Here is a 24792-nt window from a genome sequence, read left to right on the forward strand (position 1 = left end):
TTGGAGTTTTAATTATACAAGTAAGCAGGGCTATTGCTGTTGGTTGAGCTAAACCTCCTTGAACAACGCCAAAGACGCTTTAGGGAGTTCGAATTAAGTGACTGGCAAACTTGGATAGCAACTAGAAAAATTATGAATAAAATATAAAATGCAAATGATTCAAGTTTGAAACTTAACTCATGACCTTGGAAACAGTATTTGTAGGAGTAAAACAAACCTTCAGTCAAGGCGCACTAACTAAGTTTTTTCTGATCTTTCAAACTAGTCCACACTCATTGAGTACAGCATACCATACCAAGGTAGTCATACCCAAAATTAGAAAAAAACAACAACATTGGGCCACAGGGGGAGCCACAGCGATCGGTCGCATATCAGCCATTTTAAAGCATTTTCCTGTTGTTATAGCGCCACCCAGTTGCCAATTAGAGTTAAATTTCTCCAGTCACCTTGAGGCGTCCTGTTCTACATATCTACCAAGTTTAGTTAAAATCGATATGGCGGTTAGGCCTAGATAAGAAATTAGCGCTCTAGTGCCCCCATTTTGTTTGATGGGGTCAATAATGGAGGGGTCCCCTCAGATTATGTGTGGTCATATGCCTACAAAGTTGCGTGGTGATCGGTGAAACCCTTGAGATGTTATACACCTTTATGTGATGAGCCACGCCCTCCGCAATATTCATTGCCTTATAGAAGCTCAGTTTTAGAAAGTTTTCCAACTTTTGCCAAGAGGGAACTTTAGATATTGGGCCCTAGATTATGTTCACTGAGTTTCATGCAGATCGGTCAAACTTCCTAGGAAGAGATTGATTTGAAGTGGTGGTCGTCGTCGTCCTCCGCTTATCCGGGTCCGGGTCCCGGGGGCAGCAGCCTCAGCAAGGAAGCCCAGACAGTCCTCTCCCCAGCCACTTCCATCAGCTCTTCCGCGGGAACCCCGAGGCGTTCCCAGGCCAGCCGGGTGATGTAGTCCCTCCAGCGTGTCCTGGGGCGGCCCCGAGGTCTCCTCCCGGTTGGACATGCCCGAAACACCTCCCAAGGGAGGCGTCCGGAAGGCATCCTTACCAGATGCCCGAACCACCTCAACTGGCTCCTCTCGATGTGGAGGAGCAGCGGCTCTACTCCGAGTCCCTCCCGAATGTCTGAGCTCCTCACCCTATCCCTAAGGCTGAGCCCAGCCACCCTGCGGAGGAAACTCATTTCGGCCGCTTGTATTCGCGATCTCATTCTTTCGGTCACTACCCAGAGCTCGTGACCATAGGTGAGGGTTGGAACGAAGATCGACCGGTAAATCGAGAGCTTTGCTTTCTGGCCAAGCTCCCTTTTCACCACAACGGACCGGTTAAGCGCCCGCATCACTGCTGACGCTGCCCCAATCCGCCTGTCAATCTCCCACTCCATCCTACCCTCACTCGTGAACAAGATCCCGAGATACTTAAACTCCTCCACCTGAGGAAGGACCTCCCCCCTGACCTGGAGTGGGCAATCCACCCTTTTCCGGCTGAGGACCATGGCCTCGGACTTGGAGGTGCTGATTCTCATCCCAGCCGCTTCACACTCGGCTGCGAACTGCCCCAGTGAGAGCTGGAGGTCACTGTTCGATGGAGCTAGGAGGACCACGTCATCCGCAAAAAGCAGGGACGAGATTCTCCCATCACCGAACCTAACATCCTCCACCACTCGGCTGCGCCTAGAAATTCTGTCCATAAAAGTTATGAACAGAACCGGTGACAAAGGGCAGCCCTGGCGGAGTCCAACCCTCACCGGGAACAGGTCCGACTTACTGCCAGCCACGCGAACCAGACTCATGCTCCTTCGGTACAGGGACTGGATGGCCCTTAGCAAGGGGCCACCCACCCCATACTCCCGGAGCACCCCCCACAGGATGCCCCTGGGGACACGGTCGTAAGCCTTCTCCAAATCCACAAAACACATGTGGACTGGTTGGGCCCCCTCCAGCACCCTGGCGAGGGTAAAGAGCTGGTCCACGGTTCCGCGTCCGGGACGAAAACCACATTGCTCCTCCTCGATCCGAGGTTCAACTATCGACCGGACCCTCTTCTCCAGCACCCTGGAGTAGACCTTACCGGGTAGGCTGAGGAGTGTGATCCCCCTGTAGCTGGAACACACCCTCTGGTCCCCTTTCTTGAAAATGGGGACCACCACCGGTCTGCCACTCCAGAGGCACTGCCCCCGATGTCCACGCAATGTTGCAGAGGCGTGTCAGCCAAGACAGCCCTACAACATCCAGAGCCTTGAGATATCCGGGACGAATCTCATCCACCCCCGGGGCTCCGCCGCCTCGGAGTTGTTTCACCACCTCGGTGACTTCTGCCCCAGAAATTGGATGACCCGCCCCTGAGACCCCCGTCTCTGTTTCCTCACTGGAATACGTGTTGGTGGGATTGAGGAGCTCCTCAAAGTATTCCTTCCACCGCCCGACAATGTCCCCAGTTGACGTCAGCAGCTCTCCGCCTCCACTGTAAACAGTGTGAGCAAGTTGCCGCCTTCCCCTGAGGCGCCGGACGGTTTGCCAGAACCTCTTTGGAGCCGATCGATAGTCTTCCTCCATGGCCTCACCGAACTCCTCCCACGCCCGAGTTTTTGCCTCCACGACTGCCGCCGCCGCGCTCCGCTTGGCCCGCCGGTACCCGTCAGCTGCTTCCGGAGACCCACAGACCAACCATGCCCTGTGGGCCTCCTTCTTCAGCCTGATGGCTCCCGCGACTGGCACCAGCGGCCTTGCGGCCACAGCTCGCAACCGCCGCCTCAACAATGGCAGAGTGGAACAAGGCCCATTCGGACTCAGTGTCCCCCTCCGCCCTCGGGACGTGGTTGAAGCTCTCCCGGAGGTGGGAGTTGAAGATCATCTGGACAGGTTCTTCCGCCAGGCGTTCCCAGCAGACCCTCACTGTTCGTTTGGGCCTGCCAGGTCTGCGCAGCGTCTTCCCCCACCATCTGATCCAACTCACCACCAGGTGGTGATCAGTTGACAGCTCTGCTCCTCTCTTCACCCGAGTGTCCAGAACATATGGTCGCAGGTCAAATGATACGACTACAAAGTCACATTGATGTGCGACCTAGGCTGTCCTGGTGCCACGTGCACCGATGGACATAATTATGTTTGAACATGGTGTTAGTTATGGCCAAACTGTGACCCGCACAGAAGTCCAAAAACTGAACACCACTCGGGTTCAGATCGCATTGCCCACATGAGCGTTGAAGTCCCCCAGCAGAACAATGGAGTCCCCGGTTGGGGCACTGTCCAGCACCCGTCCCAGGGATTCCAAAAAGGGTGGGTACTCTGAACTGTTGTTCGGTGCATAAGCACAGACAACAGTCAGGACCCGTTCCCCGACCTGAAGGCGCAGGGAAGCAACCCTTTCGTCTACTGGGGTAAACCCCAACGTACAGGCGGAGAGTCTGGGGGCTATCAGAAAGCCCACCCCGGCCCTCCGCCTCTCACCCGGAGCAACTCCAGCGAAGGAGAGAGTCCAACCCTCTCAAGGACTAGGGTTCCAGAGCCGAACTATGTGTCGAGGTGAGGCCGACTATATCTAGCCGGTAACGCTCAGCCTCTTCCACAAGCTCCGGCTCCTTCCCCGCCAGAGAGGTGACATTCCATGTCCCAAGAGCCAACTTCTGTAACCGAGGATCGGACCGCCAAGGCCCCCGCCTTGGTCTGCCGCCCAATCCACATTGCACCGAACCCTTCTGGATCCCTCTACGGGTGGTGGGCCTGCAGGGGGACGAACCCATGTAGCCAGTTCGGGCTGGGCCCGGCCGGACCCCATGGGCGAAGGCCCGACCACCAGGCGCTCGCCCACGGACTCCAACCCCAGGCCTGGCTCCAGGGCGGGGCCCCGGTAACCCTCCGGGCCGGGTACACTTGTCCTTGATCATAACCATCATGAAGGGTCTTTTGAACCGTTCTTCGTCTGACCCTTCGCCCAGAACCAATCTGCCATGGGAAACCCTACCAGGGGCAAAATGCCCCCGACAGCATAGCTCCTAGGGTCATTAGGGCACTCAAACTCCTCCACCACGATAAGGTGACGGTTCTCGGAAGTGTTTTTCAAAAAATTCAAAATGGCGGAAAATCTATATAACCGGAAGTTATGGGTTCTTGAGGCAAATGTGTTCCTCATGAGGAGAGGCATCTCTGTGCAATGTCTCTACGACATACGGGGCATGAGATATGCCCATTCAAAGTTTGCAATTTCAATCGATTGCTATATCGCCCCCCTTTGGCCAATTGATGTAATATTGCTTCATTCGCATCCTCCCATGACCCTCTACCACTGTGCCAAATTTCACATGGATTGAGTCAGTGAGGAGATAAAACGTGGAACAGACACACACACACACACACACACACACAGAGTTTTCATCATTAGATAAGATGCTCCCTATGGCCTGACTCAGTGGACGTAGTTTGGTCAGTTGTCATTAGGGACCAAGTCTGAATACGTTATTTTGGAAAGCACAAATGATGCGACAGAAACAGATATTTATTCAACCCGAAGTTGGTACAGAAAATAAGCTGTGATTAACATGTCTGTTTCTTCAAATCAATTAATATTTTAACATGTAACGCGGAACGACAGACAGGAAGTAGCTCTCAGTAATTTCAGCCCTTTAATAACATTCAGCACAGAGGACAAGACCTCAAATAACATAGGACTTAGATTTCACTGAACACTCCTTTCATTCACTACACACTAATAAAAAATGATTGCTATATTCTGTAGTCACCCCCATCCAGTCAGCACACAGCAGGCAGCGTGCTGTGGCATTAGCAAAAGAAAATGTCCCTGAAAGAAGTAAAAGTAGTTATTTTACATTTGTCTAATGTCTAATGAAGTATAGAACTTTGGTTTTGTGAAAACAGAGACAGCTGACAAGTGAGCAATGGCCTGTGCTGAGGCTAGCAGTGAGATGTGGCTGAAAGCTCTCAAAAAAGCTAGTAAGTGGACCTTGAGTTAAAGGATAACTTCAAAAAATATTTTTAGCCATGCTGTTGGTTAGTCGGTCCACCACATTGGCCAAGACTGAAATATTCCAACAACTATTTGGTTGGCAATAAAAATCTGGACGCATATTCATGGTACCCAGAGTATAAATCCTAATGACTTGTTCTCCTAATGACAGAGTTTTACTTAAGTGCCAGGTTGCCACTTACTGTTTTGAGTAAAATGTCTCGATGATTTAAAAAAAAAAAAAAAAAATTTAACTCATTAATTGTCCCCCACAGGATGAACTGTTATAACATTTTATCCAGCACCATCATCTTGCAAAAATGTTAATTTGTCCAATACTTTGGTTTATGACCAAATACCTGAAAAACTAGGAAATTTAACAGCTGTACTTTGTGTTTAGTACTAATGAGCAAATGTCAGCATGCTAACACTTTAAACAATAAAGGTGAACATGGTAAACACCAGCATGCTAGCACTGTCATTGTGAGCATATTAGCATATTGAAGTTAGCATTTGGATAAACGCACCCCTGCGCCTAAGTACAGGCTCACCAAGCTACTAGCTGTATGTTGTTTCAAAAATTAATGTGATTCTACCATGATATTCAAGACTCCGGTATAAGTTAGCGAAGTTAAGGCAAGCTAGTGGGTCAGCTAGGCTAACATAAATAAGTGAAAATGAATCAATATTGAGAACTTTTATTTCAGTTTGAAGTGAGTAGAGCTGAACCTATTAGTCAATTAATTAATTAATGGATTGACAGAAATGTAATTGGTAGCTGATAATTGTGATTATTAATTGTTTTAAGTCCCTTTTCAAGCAAATATGCCAAACACAGCTTGCCAGAATGTGTGCACTCTCTGCTTTTCTCTTTTTTTATGCCATTATACATTGAATATCTTTGGGTTTTGGATTGTTAATTGGACAAAAACAGACATTTGAATCAATGCTTTGCATTCTGGGAAAGTGATGTGTTTTTCACTACACTAATATTTTACTGACAAAAGTTATCAAGGAGATAGTGAGTTGTTACAGCCTTACACGGGAACACAAGGTATCCTAACTCACATATTTAGTGAGTTTTTTCTTACCAACCCAATCACCAGGAAAATATTGGCATTGTACAATTCTGCAAACTGCAGTTCATTAAAGTTGTACATTATTAATGTAGTGGATTGTTAATGTAGCACATTCGTTAAAACATTAAGTTTCTTTTTGTTTCAACAAGGCTGCAGTTAACGTGTGATTAGGTTTGGCACAAAAACCACAGGGTAATGATAAGGAAAAGATTATGTCTTGGCCTAAAATACCCAGTGATGAAGTAACAAAAGGCAGGAAATGCACCAATGTCTGGGAAAATTTAAAAACAAAGAAGGTTGGGGTGTTGGTGGCTTAGTGGATAGAGCAGGCACCCCATGTACAAGGCTGTTGCCGCAGCGGCCCGGGTTCAAGTCCAGCCTGTGGCCCTTTGCTGCATGTCATCCCCTGTCTTTCTCCCCCTTTCACACTTGGCTGTCCTGTCCATTAAAGGCAAACTGCGCAAAAAAAAGAAAAAAGTTTTTTGCTGTTCCAACAGGAAATGCAGTGCCATCCTGGTAAAAGTGGGTGGCTAAAAATGACTCACATTTGGTGCCTAAAAAGCAGCTGGAAACACAGTGATTACTTGTTTTTGTTGTTTGTTGGTCTTAAACAGTGGTCATCTGTAGCCTGAAATGCGTCTCATCTGAGTGAAAAACCATCTACCATCCCTACCAGCTCCAAATGACAATGTCAGCTCATGTATTACGTCACTTTAGAAATAATGCAATACATAGGAAACATACAGGTGTTACATATTTGTGCCGTGCAGACACATACAATACCAACATTTTCTTCTTGCAACTGGGCTTTTCCTACTCAGAATAGCTTACATGTATATTTTCCTTGACATATTTAGCTTTTGCTCTCCCCAGAAGTGTCACAGGTAGGGGTGACCACCTGACAGCATACATCTCAACATCAACTGGAGCACTTCAGAGGAAGGCAGAGCTGCAGCTGAAACTGTCAAGGTAAACAGACAAGTACACTTGCCAGTATGAAGCTACTGACTAACAGAGCCTTTCAAAATACCATCTACTTTCCTGTGTTGCTCTTGCTCATTATTCCATTTCTCTTTGATGCTATAAATTAAAATTTTACTCAGCCAATTAGATTATTTTTGCCCCAGCATTTGGAGAGTACAACCTTCAGTCTCTTACAAATTAGTACATTCACCATTCAATACACAGCATGAGGAAATAGTTTGTCATTGAGTTCATAAAGCCATAAAACACATCAGCATTTCCTGTTACTATTCCTGTAAAATGAGCCTACACTGCCTACCCAAGGCATACCCAGAGTAAATTAAAGTCTCTTCTTGAACCAGTCGAAGTGCATGCATGCTTTTGTAACTTTAAGTTTAAATTTCCCTTCAAGAAAGTGCTTTTGATAAAGTTCCTCCTCCTGACAGAAGGGGGATCAGGAATGATTTGAATCAGTTTTCATTTGCTGCAGTGATGGAGCTATGAACTAAAGAGAAAAAAGAACCAATCAAATCATGTTTTATTTTAGTCATGCAAGCAAACATGCTGCCTTTGCACACAGCTTCTGATACATATGCTGCTCTACGAGTGTTACTGTGGAGAATTGTTTCCCTGCACCCTGTATAATGAGCTCCACAGTGGATAGGCAGAGATGGGGGGGATACCTTGTCTTTGCAATTAAATGGGTTCAAATCTGGCTTGTGACTTCTCTGACCTCACATCTCACTCTGTCTCCCAGCATTCCTTTCACTCCTCATAATACAGTGTGTTATCTAACACTGCAGAGATGGGTGCAAAGTAGAATTTTTGTCCTCACGATGAATGCATATTGCTCCTTTTACTGTGTAAAAACATTGATTTCTACTATTCACACATAACCAAGCAGAAAACACAAGAAACCCTACTGTTAAAGGCTTCAGTCACTTTTGTTTGACGTATAAACAACTCAATATCACTTCAGCAACAACAGCTCAGTGTGCAATGATGCAGCAGGCTGATATAACCTCTCACACTCTGATCCAACAATATAATAGATGAGTAATAGATGAGGCTGTTTAAACTTGGTGAATCTATACACATTGCATTAGTATGATGACTCATAAAGTGTTGTTTTCCACAGCAGCCATCAATAAATATGGAACGAGAGTCGGAGGGGGACTCATTTCATTCTCATTTTGTTTGGTCTCAAGAAATTATTTATGTGCATAATTTACATCATGAATATGATTCAAAAACCTGAACAAAAAAAAGAGGGCAGACATTTCTCATTGATACAATGACAGATTTTAGGATGTTGTGGGACTTACGAGAGGACTCTCTCCAGCCTCCCTCCTGTGGAGCCGATAATTTCTCCAAGGGTACAGAAGGTCTGGCCCAGAAAGTCCTTAGTGAGGTAAGAGATAGAAGAGAGAGGATTGATAGCATTACAGGGCCAAGATGTAGTCCAGCCAACACAGAAGTACCATAAATACAACCTGCAGATAAGGTAGATAAGAGCTTTGGGTTGCTGCAATCATTCCTTCTGTTCATAATGGCTCTCGAAGCATCCTTAAGGTTTTTTAATGTAAGTGATTAAGGACATAATCCTTAGTCCTTTACCCAAGGCTGATTCAGCCATCTGTGTTAGACAAATAATGAGGATTTCCTCAACACTTAATGGCTAATTCAGACTTTCCCTGCACAGGAACCCTATGGGGACCTCTGTGTGCAGCCTAGACTGTACATGTAGCAAGCATTCTGATGATGCATGCTCCAGTTACTGGTGATGCTTATTCAAAGAATAAGAACACAGGAGCTCTTCTTGACATTCATGAGGTACCATTTTTGCATGCATCTTCTTATTGATTATCCTGGCAGATGGCACTGGAATGGAGTATGGATTGGGAAATGCACATGGGTCAAATGTCAGACTGACACAGAACCTCAGTTGTAGTATGATTGGAAATCCTGTGCACCATACCGTTCCTATGCACTGTTTGTACATTTTCCTACGAAAGCAATGCACCAAAATTCCTAAATATCCTACATAATGATAAGCCAGTAATTTGTGCATAACCATGCATAATGTGCTGACGGGTGTAAATACAGAAGCAGCCCCTTCAGGAGGCAGGGTGAGGTGGTGAATGGGTCACAAAACAAAGGAGATGGGTGCTGAGAACCATGTGAACTTTGAGAAACACTAACAGCCAGTCAAAATCCTGCCGACACAGCTAGAACACACAGCGTATGCTTGGCACCACTGTTTACAGAATGTTCATCACTGTGGATGCTCACATCATAATCGTTGTTGTTACAGTTATGATTGTAGTTATTGTTACAGTTATAGTTATTGTTATAGTTTTCATTATTGTTTTAGTTATTGTAATACAGTTCTCATTATCTTTATAGTTACATTGTTATCGTATCGTTATATTGTTATATTTATTGCTATTGTTACAGTTATCATTATTAGCCCCTTTTCCACCACAAGAACTTTTATCAATTACCTGGAATTTTGAAAAACCTCCATGAGTTTCCACTGAAATTACCCAGACAGATTACCTGGAATTCTTGAGGGGTGGGGCTGTTTGCCGAAGAACGCTGATTGGTGGAACACATATGCAGCATTCTGCACTTCCTGGTATGGGCAGCTGCTGCAAGCTTTATTTAATTTCTACAAGATCCACTTTGTTTCTGTTTTGATTTAGGATGGATACCGAAACCCGGTACTAAATTAGCCCCAGAGCTAAATTATCAAACGCCGTAGTATTGATAAGTGCTAACAGTATCGGCTCTTTTGTGCCGGCGCTGATCTCCTCTACACACACATCGATGCGACATGGTAACCGTTGAACAGCCGAGCGGCCGTGGTGAAAACAAAGTGAAAATAACTCAAAAATTACTCGAGTTGACGGCAGCTACACTCGTTACTGTAAGTGACATTAAACCTTAGCGAGTAAGAAGCCAATACTTTATCAATACATGTGTTCAGCAAGCATGAACTTGTAAATATGTAGACAGTAATATTCAGTATGCTCCATCCACCATCACTAACGTTATGTCTTACACAAGGACAGCACGCTAGTTCGGCTGACAGCGAATTGTTACTAATAAGCTCAAATGACAGCTGTCTGTATGTAGACTAACTTAGTTTAACACTTATCTTAAAATACTTTTAAACTTAGCTGCTGACTGAGACAAACAGCCCCAACTCTCTACCAGCACGTAACCAGACAAGCTGGCAGAGCCAAATACAGGACACACACCAAATCATCAACGTCATCACGCTAATTTGAATTAATTTTCCAGAACTTTGAGGTGCAGTGGAAAAGCAAACCACACAGATTACCAGGAATTCTTTTACCCAAGTAAACAAATTCCTGGTAATAAACGTTCCAGGAATTGTTGGTGGAAAAGGGGCTATTGTTATATCTATTTCCATTTTCATCTGCTTATTCCGGGCCGGGTCGCGGGGGCAGCAGGCCAAGCAAAGCACCCCAGACGTCCCTCTCCCCAGCAACGCTTTCCAGCTATTGTTATAGCTAGCATTATATCGTTATAGTTATTGTTACAGTTATACTTACAGTAATCATTGTCACAGTTATCATGAGTTTAGTAATAGTTATATAGTTAAAGTTATCATTATTGTTGTAGTATTGTTGTTACAGTTGTAGTTTTCCTTATTGTTACAGTTATCATTTTTTCTAGTTGTGTTGATATCACTATAGTTACTGTTACAGTTAGCTCTCAATACAGTCATCACTGTTATAGTTATCATTGATATAGTTATCATATTATTGTTATAGTTATCATCAGAGTTATCAACGTTAAAGTTGTTATTATATTGTCAGCTATCGTTATCATTAGTTATTGTTGTTATAGCTATTGTTATACTGTTAAAGTTATTGCTGTTGTCACAGTTATAGTTATTGTTATGTAGTTAAAGTTATTGTTACACTTATTATTATCATTAGAGTTATTGTTATATAGTTATAGTACAGTATACTTGATGATTTTGTCTCCCATCACAAATATTGAAATCACTTATTCAAAGGATTTCTTGATGGCTAGTATGGACAGAAGGAACAATTACAGCAAGTCAAACCTGTGTCAATGTTCATATAGGTAAAATACTATTGAGACAAACTTGAAAAAAAATGGGAACCTTTCCTTTAATAACGTCCTGCTTGATACAGCCATGGTACAATTTTTAATTTAACTCATCTCTGAGAAACCACAGTGTGCTCAGTTCATTACAGATTCCCGTGTATTTGAGGAGCTCTTAACCTTTTTCAACATATGAGTTCATAAGTTAGCACAGGGGAGCCACCTCATTAAAATAACTCAACATTAAACTAATTACTCTACACATTTCTGGACCTCGTGTGCTTTCATAAACAGGGTTACCGCTGAAGATAATAGGCTCAATAGCAATTATGAAAGACTATAAAATCAATACGGATAGTATTAGAGATATTAAAGTTATTAAAGTTCCATTACAGTTTAATCTCATCTTTCTGAAGTGTCACTTTAAATTAAACATTAAATTTAAGGTTTAATTCCACCTATTACATAAGCATGCATTAACCCAACTAGGTCAAGCCCGAGAAGTCCTGGTGGGGTGCATTATTCAGGCGCTTGTTGACTGATTATTCTTAAAAGCTCCACACTGTGCATAAGGCAAACGTCCTCATGGTATAAAAGAAAGAGTTTTCCCCTTCAATCAGCGTTTTCATTGAACCACAGAGTTTGGAGTTTACAACCAACCACACTACAGAGAATAACATATGGCAACATAAAAAAGCAGAGCGATGACACGACACAATAAAACTGCTGCACAGCAACAAGGGCAGAGCACTATGTGTTGATGTTTGTCATGCGTGGGCGAGCAAGTGTAGGTGTGCGTACCACAAACTGAATATGTGTGTAGCTCTTGTAAATGTCCTGACGTGCACAATCTGCTGTAGTGTACTGTCTCAAACAACAACAGCTGCTTTCACTTTGAAGTCGAGTTCTGAAAGTTGCTTTACCTGAGCGAATGATAAAATGCAGACGGAAAAAATGAAGAACACAGACTACGTGGGAAGCTTTCCTGGTGAGAGCTGTTGGTGTTTGTCCTTGATGAAATGAGATAAAAGAATGGGAGGAAAATACAATAAAATCAAAGTGGATGAAACAGAAAAATTACAAGTCTCTTCTGGGGACAGTGAAATAAATTGGAAAATAAAGAGTGAAATGATTGAAGGATATCATAATAACAGGACTCATGAGGATAACTGCATATTAGCCGCTCACCTTCTGCTCTCCCACGAGTTGATTTGTTAGGAGGGAAAAAACAGAGTTAGTCTCAAGACGGATTAAGAGTATACTAAATAGATTTATTCATGCTGATTCATCATTGGCTGCTGACCTCATTCACTGTAAATTAGCTTTAACAGTGTGAGTAATGCCGAATACAGTGCGAGACATTTGAGGGCTGATGGAAGTTGTCAGCGCTGAGCCAAAACTGTCATTAGAGTTCGACATACTGTACTTACATGTTTGGAAATGTTACAGCTTCTGGAGTCCACATTGTACCTACAAGAAACAAATATAGGTGATAAGATTTCAAGAACGTGTGATGCATTTAAAGGGATTTAGTGCAGTTACACATGATCCAATGTTATAGTTTTGGAAAGCAACAATGTTCTTGCTTCATTTTTGTGTTGGGCAGCAGCACATAACTGAGTAAAGATTCTGCAATTATATTGCAATTGCTAATCTTAGTAATGCTATATTACCTATACCAACCTGCTCTCATTCTCAGGTCATCAAATACTCACACTTTGTTATGCCCCTCAGTGTGTGACACCCTTTGGTGTCTCTATGACACTAACTTCCATCCGCTCCAATACTTGACGCTGAGAGACATTGTATAAAGAACAAGAATGTCTGTGTGTGGTGAGAGGGAGATGTGGGGGAGGTGTCAATCAAACATAGATTTACACCTAGGAGACTGTCGTTTGTGTCCTATGTGAAACCAAAAGTCATTGCTGTTTTAACGTAACGTTACTCATGTCAATGCTGTTTTGATATGATATTATGTAACTTTCATCTATCCATTTTGTATATCTGTCATGTGATGTATTTACGTCATGTTACATACTTCTTTTAACTCAAAACTTGATGTTTTTTTGTTTTTGTTTTAATTTCATTTTGACAACTTTAACCATGTGTTTCAGGGTCTGGCACCCAGGAGGCAGCTGTGCATCACATACAGATGTTTAAGGGTGCATCTCCAACCCAGTCTCACTCCGATGTTATCGAAATCTGGCACTGAGACAGTGACTTGCGGTGCCAGACTAAAGCATTGGTTTTTGATGAACTGGAATGAGAACAAGTTGCCTCATCAACTGGGGGGTCAGTGTAATTGCTGACTTAGTTGTTGAATGTCAACAACTAAACTGTATTTAGTTTCCCAGTTAGCTAGCTGATAAGGCTACATTCAGTAATCACCTGTGTTTGGTTTGAATTGACCTATGGCTAAGTCCCGCCCTCAAATGCGATGAGTCAAACACAGTGCGTATAGCCATTCCCATACACTTGGACACTCTCTACCTGGACGTTTATTGAAATGCATTACAAAAAGTAAGTTTTGTTTGGTTTTAGGAGCTTTTTCTGAGATTTGAAGTTTAAAAATGGTCAAACGGTGTGCATGGGGTACATGCAACTCCGACACCTCAGGTATCCTGAGAGGCTGGGTGACGAGGTGTATTTTTTACCCTTTAAACCACATCTCAACCAAGAAAAGTGTCTCCTTTGGATAAAGTTGTGTGGTAACGTTAGACCACAACATCAACTCAACGTGAATAAGATTAACAGTGATGTCTACATCTGTTCTAAGGTAAGTCAACATCGTGTTTGAGGCAACATATTGTCATTTTGCTGGAAAGAAATATAAAGTTATCTTTAACATCTCTAGCTAACGTTAGCTAAAGTTAGCCTAATGTTAGCTCCTAGCTGCGTTGTTCATCATGTCACCTTGTTTGCTGGGAGTTCATTCGCCTATTTTGTTCTAGTTTTGTACTTTGGTGATCGTACATCTTTGTTAGCTGTTGTCCAAAGGGCTCTAGTTAAGCTAACGTTAACTTTTGGAGCTTAGCTTCATTAACTTATCTGTAATCGCAGAGATAACAAAGGTTGGCAAACGTTATGCTGAATGATTCAGTGTAAATACTGTAGCACCAAACTAACGGAGAGACACTCTTGGTAAAGACGGTAAAATGGCTGTTATCCTTTTCTCGTATTCTGAGCCAAAAACCTTAACTTCAGTGGTACTTTAACCTGTTGTCTTTGATGGCGACGGCAACGAGATGCTGTTCACAAGCGTACACTGTGACCTGTAAATTTTGGCTTGTAATTTAAGCTTTTCATCGACCTTCTTAACAATAAAATGATGAGTATATCCCTCCAATGCGTAGTTTAGGCCCTTTTGGTTACTTATCAATGACATCTGATCGTTATGTCCCCAAAAATCATCAATTGCCTCCTGCGAAATGCCGTGTTCTGTGACACCTGCCATAGCGCCGGTCACTGTTGATATTTTGTCCGAGTGAGTTGAGGGGGGCGTGGCTTAGCCATAGGTCAACTGGAGGTTGATCAAGAGTTTTAGGAATTCAATGTGAGTTTTGGAGTGCTACCGTATGCACCTCTGTGCCATCATTAGGCGAAGCTAGCTGTTGACGTTCAGTAGCCTGAATACCGATAATGGGGTGGCTGTGGCTCAGAGGTAGAGTGGGTCGTCCACCAAGGAGGATCATTGGTCCGATCCCCGGCTCCTCCAGTCTCCATGTCCAAGTATCTTTGAGCAAGATACTGGACCCCAAATTGCTCCCGATGATGCTCCCATTGGTGTGTGAGTGTGTTAAAAACTAGTGGTGGGGGCACCATGTAGTATGGTAGTCTCGGCCACCAGTGTATGAATGTGTGTGTGAATGGGTGAATGTGACTCATAGTATAAAAAGTGCTTGAGTGGTTGGGTGACTAGAAAGGCGCTATAGCCTACAAATGCAGGTCCATTTGCCACCTTCACACCATAGGCTGTTCTTGCTCTTCCAAAAATGATACAGTGGTGGAAAAAAGTTTTCGGACACCCCATGCATTTGTGAAATATTGCATTAAGAATCACTCTTAGGTCTTCAAGTGCAATTTCTTTTAGTACAGTCACAGCCAAAATACTAAATAAATCCTAAAAAAGCCATTAAAAACTTAAAATTGATTGGTTCCATAAAAATACATAAGAAATTTTGAGTATTGGGTCATTTTGGTACCAGTGATGAAGGTCGTTCTTTTTTTAAAAGACACAATTTTTGTTGCCAAGCTTCGTGTTTACATAAAGCCAGCACATTTGAAAGTTCTTCAGACACAAAAATGGCTAAAACAAGGAACCTAACGCAGGAAACACTCCTGAAGATAAAGATTCTCAGCCAGGAAGGGTACAGCTGCCGCCAGATAGCCAGGAAGTGCAGATGCAGTCCTTCAGCAGTTGGATACACTCTGCAGAAATACAGACGAACCAACAGCTTGGAAGACAAACCAAGATCTGGGCGTCCAAGGGTTTCTTCAGTAAGAAATGACCGCATCCTGATCCGCATGTGCAGGCAAAACCGCTGAATGACATCACAGGAGCTTCAGCAGCAGTGGTCAAACCAAACTGGTGTCCAGTGTTCCACCCGCACTGTACGTGGCCGACTTTTAGATCATGGCTTAAGGTCCTACAAGGCTATCAAGAAGCCCCTGATCAATGAGAGACAGAGGTTAGCCCGGCCGTTGGGCCCAGGCACACAAGAACTGGACAGCCAGGAATTGGAAGAAGATTTTGTGGTCAGATGAGTCCAGTTTCCAGCTTTATCTTCCTCCTACTAATGTGAGAGTACGCAGAAGGCCAGGCGAAGCATTATCTCCAGCATGTACAGTACCTACTGTCAAGCATGGTGGAGGCAGTATCATGGTTTGGGGATGCATGAGTGCTGCTGGTGTTGGTCATCTCACTGTCTGTGATGGCACATTGAACTCTACCAAGTATTGTACTATTCTCGAAACCCACATGCTCCCTTCTGCGCACGCACTGTTCCGTCGAGGTAAAAACTGGATGTTTCAACAAGATAATGCCCCTTGCCACACATCCAAGGCCAGTAGAACTTGGCTGCAGGAGCACAGTATCCAGGTCTTAGAGTGGCCAGCTCAATCCCCGGACATGAGCCCCATTGAAAATCTGTGATGGATTATCAAAAGGTCTGTTTCAAAGCATAAACCAAAGAATTTAGAAGAATTAAAAGCAGTAATTCAAGAAGAATGGGACAAGATTACCCCTCAACAGTGTGAAAGGCTCGTGGGGAACATGCCAGCCAGGATTAGAGTTCTACTACGTGCCAATGGCAGGACTACTAAATATTAATTTGATGATGTGATGGTTTATTTATTTTTAGTTCAGTTTTGAACACATTCTCTGTTATTTGTTGACTTTGATACCGACAATGTTGAGAACTGACATATTGAAACTGTCAAGAATTTAGTTTTGTTAGTTTTTCTTGTAAACAATAAACAAAAAAAATAGAATTTGTATTTGTTTGTATCTGTCTAATGCAGCCACACCTTTTGAAACACAAAACAGATTTTTCCACAAATATTTCATGATAATATTTGAGACTGTGTAAAATTTTAAGGGTGTCCGAAAACTTTTTTCCACCACTGTATAAGGAACACTTTAACAAACAATCAGGGAAATATTCTCTCTTTATCTCAGACAAAGAGAGACAGTTTCAGCACTTTAAATACCCATAAAATGACAACATGTCAATTGAGATTTTGGTTTGTGTACGGATGAAATAAACTAGATAGATAACATATTAATGCGTATCTTAATCATGATGTTAGACATGTTTTGGACTTGGGTGAGCCAGCTAGTTCCCTCTACTTCTACTCTATATGCTTAGCTAAGCTATTCAACTCCAAGCTCTAGCTCCATAATCACAGACATGAGAGTTGTTTCCATCCTCTCGTCCAACTCTCGATACATCTTTTAAACCTGCCTGGCATTATTAATCATAAACCTTTCCCCATTTTTATCTTTTAGAAACTAGGCTATTTGACTTGAAAGAGCCAGGAATAAAAGAATATCTGAAAGTGCTGTTATCTTGAAATTCTAGGCTACTGTAGCCTCATATCTGGGTTGTTTCACAAAGCTTGTTATTTGGGTATTGAAAATATGAAATTACCTTGCAAAGCAGGAGGGATGCTCTTGAGGTTTAAATGATGTACAACACCAACATAATACTATCATCACAAACAACATTCCTGTTCCATTTTCATGTTCAAACTGTAAGCTTCTGTCCTACAGATCTCACTGAGCAATACAAGCACATTCCTGTGGCTTGATTAAAGCTACAGAGGCATGTAAGTGCTCTTTCCCTGTTATTGATTAAGGATAACAGGTAGGTGAACTGAACAGAATCGCCAAGTGGGTATACAGACACTAATGTAATCAGTGGGGCTATCAAGCAACCTTGGCAAGTGACCTTTTTTTCTTTTTAAATCTCCTTTCATGATTGGACATCCCACCATTTAATCTTAGCATTGATTAGCCTGTTCATTTATCCTAATCGGGCAAAATTAGCTTTCACTAAACTGATGACCTGCAGAGAGAAATCATTCAAATGTAATCAAAGACACAGCTATTTTTTTGGTTGGTAACTCTGAGGCATTTACATTTAAGAATATATCCAAGTTTACAATTAAATAAATTCAGATTTATTCATAAAAAATGTCAGGCTACTTACACATCAAACCTTAGATTTTGTTTCTCTTCAAAGAAGAAATCCAGGACAAACTTCCTGACGAAATCTGGATTCCGAGTGTTATCGATTACCTCTGTCCTGCCAAACTACAAAAAGAGAAAAAAAAAAGTGATAATCGGTCATAATAGCAACATTGATTTAAGAGTCAATACATGCTATTAAGCCCACATAAAGAAAAATACACCACATTAAGACGTGAATAAAATTCATGAGATTCAGCAGCAACACGTATTACCCTTCCAACATTTAATACAAGACTGGAATCCATAAATCCAAATCTCCTGTGCAAAAATATCACCACACTGTATGACACTGAAATTCATTGTGCTATGTGCTGAATTGTGTGTCCCCTGAGAAATCAGACAGCCATATTAGAGCTACAGTCGAATCACCTCTCTAACCTGCGAGCCCACAGAGTCCCACGTCCAGCCTCCCTCCTGGGCCAGGCCTTCTCTCCATCACCCCGACAATCACATCGGTAATCCCCTCGGTGGACTCCCAGCCTCGCCTCCGTGGCTTGGCCCGACAGCACCATGTAATGAGCTATTGATCTTGGCACTGCTTCACCACAGTCACAATACCTCGATTCATGTCTTTAGTGCCCAGTGCACATAATCCATGCTATCAACTGCGTCCCCAGCCTAGCCATTACCAAGGCTACGCAGGGGAGTGTAGTGGACCTCAGAACCTACCTGGCGTATCGACCCAATGGGAAAATCCCATGACATTTCCTTGTATTGTTCTATTTTGAGGGCTGGAGGCCTTTGGTTTATAATCTCACTCAGGCGTGATTGGTTAATAGGTGCTGGGGCATGCGTGAAGGTTAGGGAATTGCTTTTTAACTGGTGGAGATATTTTTCATTGTCCCAGAGTAAGCAGAGCAGTTGGGAAGACAAGTATCGGTCATGGGCCAAGCTAGGCTGTACGTAAGATTATGTAATGGGTCCGTTACAGATACCATGTACTTCTTTTAACTATCTCTAACCTTCCCCTTTCGTTTACTGTTTTTAAAGGGGACCTATTAAGAACATTTTCAGGTTCATATTTGTATTTTTGATTTCTGCTGGAACATGTTTACATGCTTTAATGTAAAAAACAAAAACACTTTGGGCTCTAGTTTCCCGGCACAACGCAGGGTGGCGAATCCCGCACAGAGCTAGTTTCGAGCAGCACAACTACCAAACCCGCGCTCAGTTTGGTAGTTTGGCAGACAGAGGTGCGCTGAGATGGGTGTGGCGGCGCAGCAGGGGGAGGTGTTGACATATCCAGCTTGGCACAGTGACAGTTTCGTGCCAAAAGACTTCGTTGAAGGTGCGCTAAAAGCTCGCCAGCTGAAACCAGGTCTACTGTCAGCGCAGGCGGAGTTCAGCCGGTGTAAGCCGAAGTTTGGCTGACCGGCGGACAGTGCGCACACGTCACCAAAACCTCACAGGCAGGTTTCCAGAATATCAGGCACATTAACAATGCAATAAATACCCAAAAAAACACTATTCAATGCAACTATCTGCAATCAGCACATAAATGTATCTCTATATCGACTGTCCCGTCACATCTGATGTCAGATCAAAGGGGATTGGCACCGTTTGGCACGTTTGGCATGCGTAATGGAAACCCAACCTGATTTGATTAACACAGCTGCAAACTGAGTTTACATCCCTCTCAGCCAACCACAAACAGCCACAGCATCAGATAGGGAGTATATATTCAGCATCTGTCATCTTAGAAAAGCCAAAAGAAAAGAAACAGAGTGAGACTGCGAGAGAGAAAGAGAGAGCGTGCGCGCACGAGAGAAACGCATCATTGATTTACAATTGTGGTGACCTCCTCCCAGGCTACCTTTGCATCATCAGCCCGTGGAGGTCTGCTCGCAGTTCCGTATATTCGGACACTGCAAGCTTGGACCTCCCGGACCAAAACATCAGTTTCCTCCTGGGAGAAGTTTGGCCGTCTGACGCTGCTGCTCTCTTCTGCCATGGCGAACATTATGTCTTCGCGTGGCGCATTTAAGGGCGAGGAGAGGGGCTCATTTGATTGGTGTGATGTGTGTAAAACCCACTCCACGCCTTCTCTCCTCCCTCTTTCCAACTTGCACCGGTAGGAGGGACGGAGGTGGGAAAGAGGAGTAGCTGCGCCAGGCGCACGGTGTGCCAAACTTGCAAAATCCCTCTGGCCACACCCAGTTGGCGAAGCGCAGGTGCGTTGTGCCCCCGCCTCGCCCAGTCTGCGAAACTAGAGCCCTTTATTTTCCTCATACAGACTGTGCTGAACACCTGTTGTCATCTTCTGTCTGAAACTGAGTTTTAGTACCTGTGTCTTTGAGCCCGTTCCCAAAAATGCCCAGAGTGCCCCGACTGCTCAGCAATTATCTTCTGTATCTGGGCTTTCAGCGTCTCTGCACCGTCATAACAGCTATATAGCTTTCTAAGGTGAAAAGCCTCTAAATCAAAATCATCACAACCAGACATGTTCCAACAGGAATCTGCTCTGATATTGGTGAGAAATTAACAACATCGGAAACTAAGGTTGCATGTTTCCCTGACATTACTAGTGTAGGCTACTTAATGCAAATGCTCGCAATAGCATGCCTGAAGCAAAGGATCATATAGACATCTTACATGAGCTGACGTCAACTTATTTGAAAACTTAAGAATAGTTTGAATCCTGAGGATTTTGCTTTACATACATTTATCCCATTTTCTGAAACTTTAGCCACCTTAAATACAAACATCCGTTATTATTACATTATTCATTACAAGGCTTTGATGAATACTCAGTTTTGATTAGTTGATTACTACAGTATTTCTGAAGAGCAAACCAGAGCTATAAATAACCGACCGTTGCTATGGATGCAGTTCTGATCAAAGATGCTTAGTGGAAGTAAAATAATCATTTTTAAATTTAATAAAAATCTATATTTTGTGTTAAATAATTGATATCTTGACTAAGTAGCAGTGTTATAAACAAGTTAATGTACAGCAATAATTCAAGGGTCCTGCTTACCGTACATTATCCCATAAACAGAGGTGGGACCAAGTCACTGTCTTGCAGATCACAAGTCTTAAGTCTTTGCACTCAAGTCCCAAGTCGAGTCCCAAGTTAAAGCTAACAAGTCAAAAGCTGAGTGCTACGTTTTGGGTCCTAAACAAGTCATAACGTTTGCTTCATCAAATGTAATGCCATTTTAACAACAGAGTAATAAAACACATTTACAAATATCATGAATGCTTTTGAAAATTAGTTATTCTTCGTTAAAACAAGTGTGACTGAACTTATTCAAAAAAAGTAGTACTGACATTGCACTTTCATAGCATATAGCACATTTAGCCACACAAAAAAAGGAATGTTGTGTGTTTTTCTCTTGTCTTGTTGTAAACTCATCTTATATTGGAAAAATGTAATTTTTTATTTCATTTTCTGTAGGACTATTCTTCCTATAAAGTAATACTGGATGTTGTTGCAGGTTTTATGTTTTATGTCAAAATAAAATTTAGAAAAATGTAATGTTAACACTAGTAGATTCAGGACAGTGTTTCCACTTGGATCTTTCCAGTAGCAGAGCTGAAGTGCCCAAGTTTTGTTTTGCAATGCCGGAAGATATTTAGCGGGATAAAGTCTCCTGACACCAGGAAGGCTTCAGACACATATTTATACTCAGCTAAAGATGTCAAACTACATTTGATAAACGCTTTCTGTAAACCATATGCTGTAACAATCACCCCTGCACATGGGGGCAGATGTAACATTTGACATCTAGTCTTCAATCAGTATTGTGAGTCTAACATTATTTGTAAAACAACTGATTGACTATTAACAAGTAGAACACAGGTTGCTTTAAGTTACCTGCATGAAAACTGTATCCAAATAGTTAGGGAGGTTTTTGAGTGATGACATTAAAACTAGGCATGTAACGATAACTACTTTAGTATGTCCAGGAATAATTGCAACAAACAGTGTTACTGTAATTTTGTGACCATTTTATGCCACTGATAATATTAGAATAAAATTACATATTAATGCAAGTACACCCTTTTAAATAGCAAATAACTTTAAATTCCTAAGAATATTCAGACATTGGAATTAGAAAAGTACCCCAAAATTACTCAGTTTGAGATTTAAGACAAAATTTGGCCAAAACTAAACTAAGAGATGCCTCTTGCAACTAATAGCCAAGATTAGCAATGCTCCAGGACCATTGCCATTCGGCATGTGTGGAGAGGATGGACAGCCTGGGAATCGGGCAGTTTGCTGGTGAATTAATGGAGTGTGGGGTGAAGTTGTTGGAGGAAAAAAAACTTCCGTGAGGTGTGTGTTTGTGTGTGTGTGTGTGTGTGTGTGTGTGTGTGTGTGGTGAGCGAGGAATGAGAGACGGTATGTCTGTACTCAGGAGAGGCAGGTGAGCTGGACGTCAGGTTAGCAGTAAACCATGAATGTGAGAGTGAATGTTCAGTGTAATAGTTAGTCATATCTGCCAGACCACTGAAGCTATTGTAGCGTTGTGTAGAAAAATTGTTTTATGTGTTTTGTCATCTGAACAGCTCTTCTGATTGGCCTTCAAACTATTTAGGATGAATACAATCAGCAGCCAATTGATCAGAGCACCCTCTGTGGGTGTTTAATTAATAATCCTTGCTCGTCACCCACTCTGGCTGCTTAAGTAGAGATAGCAAGTTAATTGCATATAGGGAGATTTTTATGTATTGTAACAGCAGCGCTAATCATTTGGCAGCGTCGGAGCACTGCTGCCAATTACATTAGGAGAAACACATTTCAGGAAATTAATTAAAATGTGCCACACTTTTTAAATAACATACCTTTTAATCCTTGGACTTGAGGAAAGGTAGCAAGTACTTTCAAGTCCGAAGTCACACGTCATTGTTTAAGTCCAAGTCGAGTTGCAAGTCTCTGTGATTTTTAGAAATCTGAAGTCATCAAATTTGTGACTCAGGTCTGACTCGAGTTCCAGTCATGTAATTTGAGTCCCCACTTCTGCGAATATATGACAGAAAATAAGGAAAAGCCTCCCCTTTAAGTAAACCTCTGAGCAGAAGAGGAACAATGCAGTGCACAAAAGAAGAATTTGTGTTTAAGATTGTTTCTCATGTGCATATGCGCACAGTTGTTGTGTGTTGACTTGTAAAAGATTTGCATTCATTGTGTTCAGATAAATGAAATGGAGTTCATGCAGACCACAGTACAATAGCTACATGAGCAGAAAGCATTTTTGAACTGGTTCATTGTTGAGGTTTTACAGAGATTTGTAGCAGAGGAAATCTGCAGGTCTGGTGGGTCTTGTGGCTTCTTTGTGGGGTATTACAGTAAAACTCCAATAGCACAGCCAACCCCATAATATTCATTTTGTATAGTATAATAATTGGATAGCAATTTACTATTGGCTTTCAAAACTTGAGGTGAGTGGGTCATCTATGTTCAACGCTGCAGAATGAGTGACCTTCACTGAACCCACCTATGTGTTATGCAGCATGACCTTGATAGAGCAGACTCAGATTCTTGAAAAGAACCCAGATTGAGATGTATTCAAACTCAGAATAATATGAAAGGCTTATGAGAGATACAGCTAATAATTTTGATATTTTACTTTTATTTGACTTTTTTCTCTAACTATTAAACAGTCATTGTGACTAAATAAGCAAAAAGAGTACAAAATAAAATTAACAAAATTATCAGACCTGGTCACACCAGACTGTGCCACAGCAAAAAGCATCCATTTGCCAAATATTTTGTTCTAGAAGCCTGGTGACATGGGGACTACCCACAAGATAGGTTTGTGAACTTCTGCAACTGATGAGCTAATAATCTCTATAAACAGATTCTGTGTGCATAATCTGTAGGTGACGGGACAAGATTTTGGTATCCAAAGTGTTCTGATTTTTGTGTGTAGCCTGAATAGTATTGACCGATCAAGTTTGGTGAACATCAGTGTAAAGAGGTGGAACGCATTGACTGAAATGCAATATCAGAACCCAGCTATCAACTGACGATGAGTTAGCTTTATATTAGCTTTTTAAAAATGTATCCATGTTTATATGCAGACAGGAGGACGTCTTGGCTCGGATATCCACTAGCTACACCTGATTACCTTTAAGGCCCCGAGAGCCTGATTTTCATCAGGCCGATAGGTAATGGCTTCTGAGATTGGTGAGATAACTGTTAACATGGTAGCCAGCCTGAATATGCTAACTCAGCCATAAAAGCTCCCAGAGCTTCTTCCTTTCATCTTTGTGCTGTGCTATTTACTCTCTCCTGGCATTTTGTTGTGGGGATGGTAAACTGTTCATTTAAATAAAGCATGCTAACTAACAGTGGACTTGTCACTTAGCAACAGTTTAAAGTTTCCCCAAAAGACATATTTGTACCAATGACTCTTGTCTCAGAAATGTGTGCAAATTATTTTGTTTTGTGAAGCATTTTATACTCCAATAGTGGAGGTTAAATAGAAGTTGATGTTGAGAGAGCTAATAAGCTGCAATAGCTTCCCAAAATTGGACTCTACAGCTCTATGCTCTCTCAAAGTTCAGCAATATCGAGATAGTTTGCTTTTGGTCACTGCTGCAAATCTGTGTGTCATAGTTCACCAAAGTTGAACTTGCTCATATTTACTTCACCTCAGCAGGCAAATGGACTGATCAGTATTCCATTAAACATATCTTACTATATAATGACGAAAACTCTGTCTGTGTGTCTGTTCCACGTTTTTCTCCTCACTGACTTGGTCAATCCATGTGAAATTTGGTACAGTGGTAGAGGGTCATGGGAGGATGCGAATGAAACAATATTACATCAATTGGCCAAAGGGGGGCGCTATAGCAACCGACTGAAATTGCAAACTTTGAATGGGCATATCTCGTGCCCCGTATGTCGTAGAGACATGAAACTTTGCACAGAGATGCCTCTCCTCATGAGGAACAAATTTGCCTCAAGAACCCA

General features: G+C 42.5%; 1 protein-coding gene across 3 annotated transcripts in view; it reads right to left on the reverse strand.

Annotated features, from left to right (window-relative positions):
* The window catches only part of LOC125891451 (copine-9-like), a 130374-nt gene that overhangs the window by 75141 nt on the left and 30441 nt on the right, over window positions 1-24792 (reverse strand). Inside the window, exons 4-6 of one of the 3 annotated variants that reach the window (XM_049580757.1) lie at window positions 17830-17933; window positions 12550-12589; window positions 8341-8417 (exon numbers count right to left, since the gene is read on the reverse strand). In XM_049580757.1, coding sequence (XP_049436714.1) covers window positions 8341-8417; window positions 12550-12589; window positions 17830-17933 — 221 coding nt within the window. Of the gene's footprint in view, window positions 1-8340; window positions 8421-12042; window positions 12095-12549; window positions 12590-17829; window positions 17934-24792 lie in introns of those variants that run through there. The other 2 variants (XM_049580756.1, XM_049580758.1) reach the window with 2 other exon arrangements.

Source organism: Epinephelus fuscoguttatus, linkage group LG7, assembly GCF_011397635.1.
Source record: "Epinephelus fuscoguttatus linkage group LG7, E.fuscoguttatus.final_Chr_v1".
NCBI lineage: Eukaryota > Metazoa > Chordata > Actinopteri > Perciformes > Serranidae > Epinephelus > Epinephelus fuscoguttatus.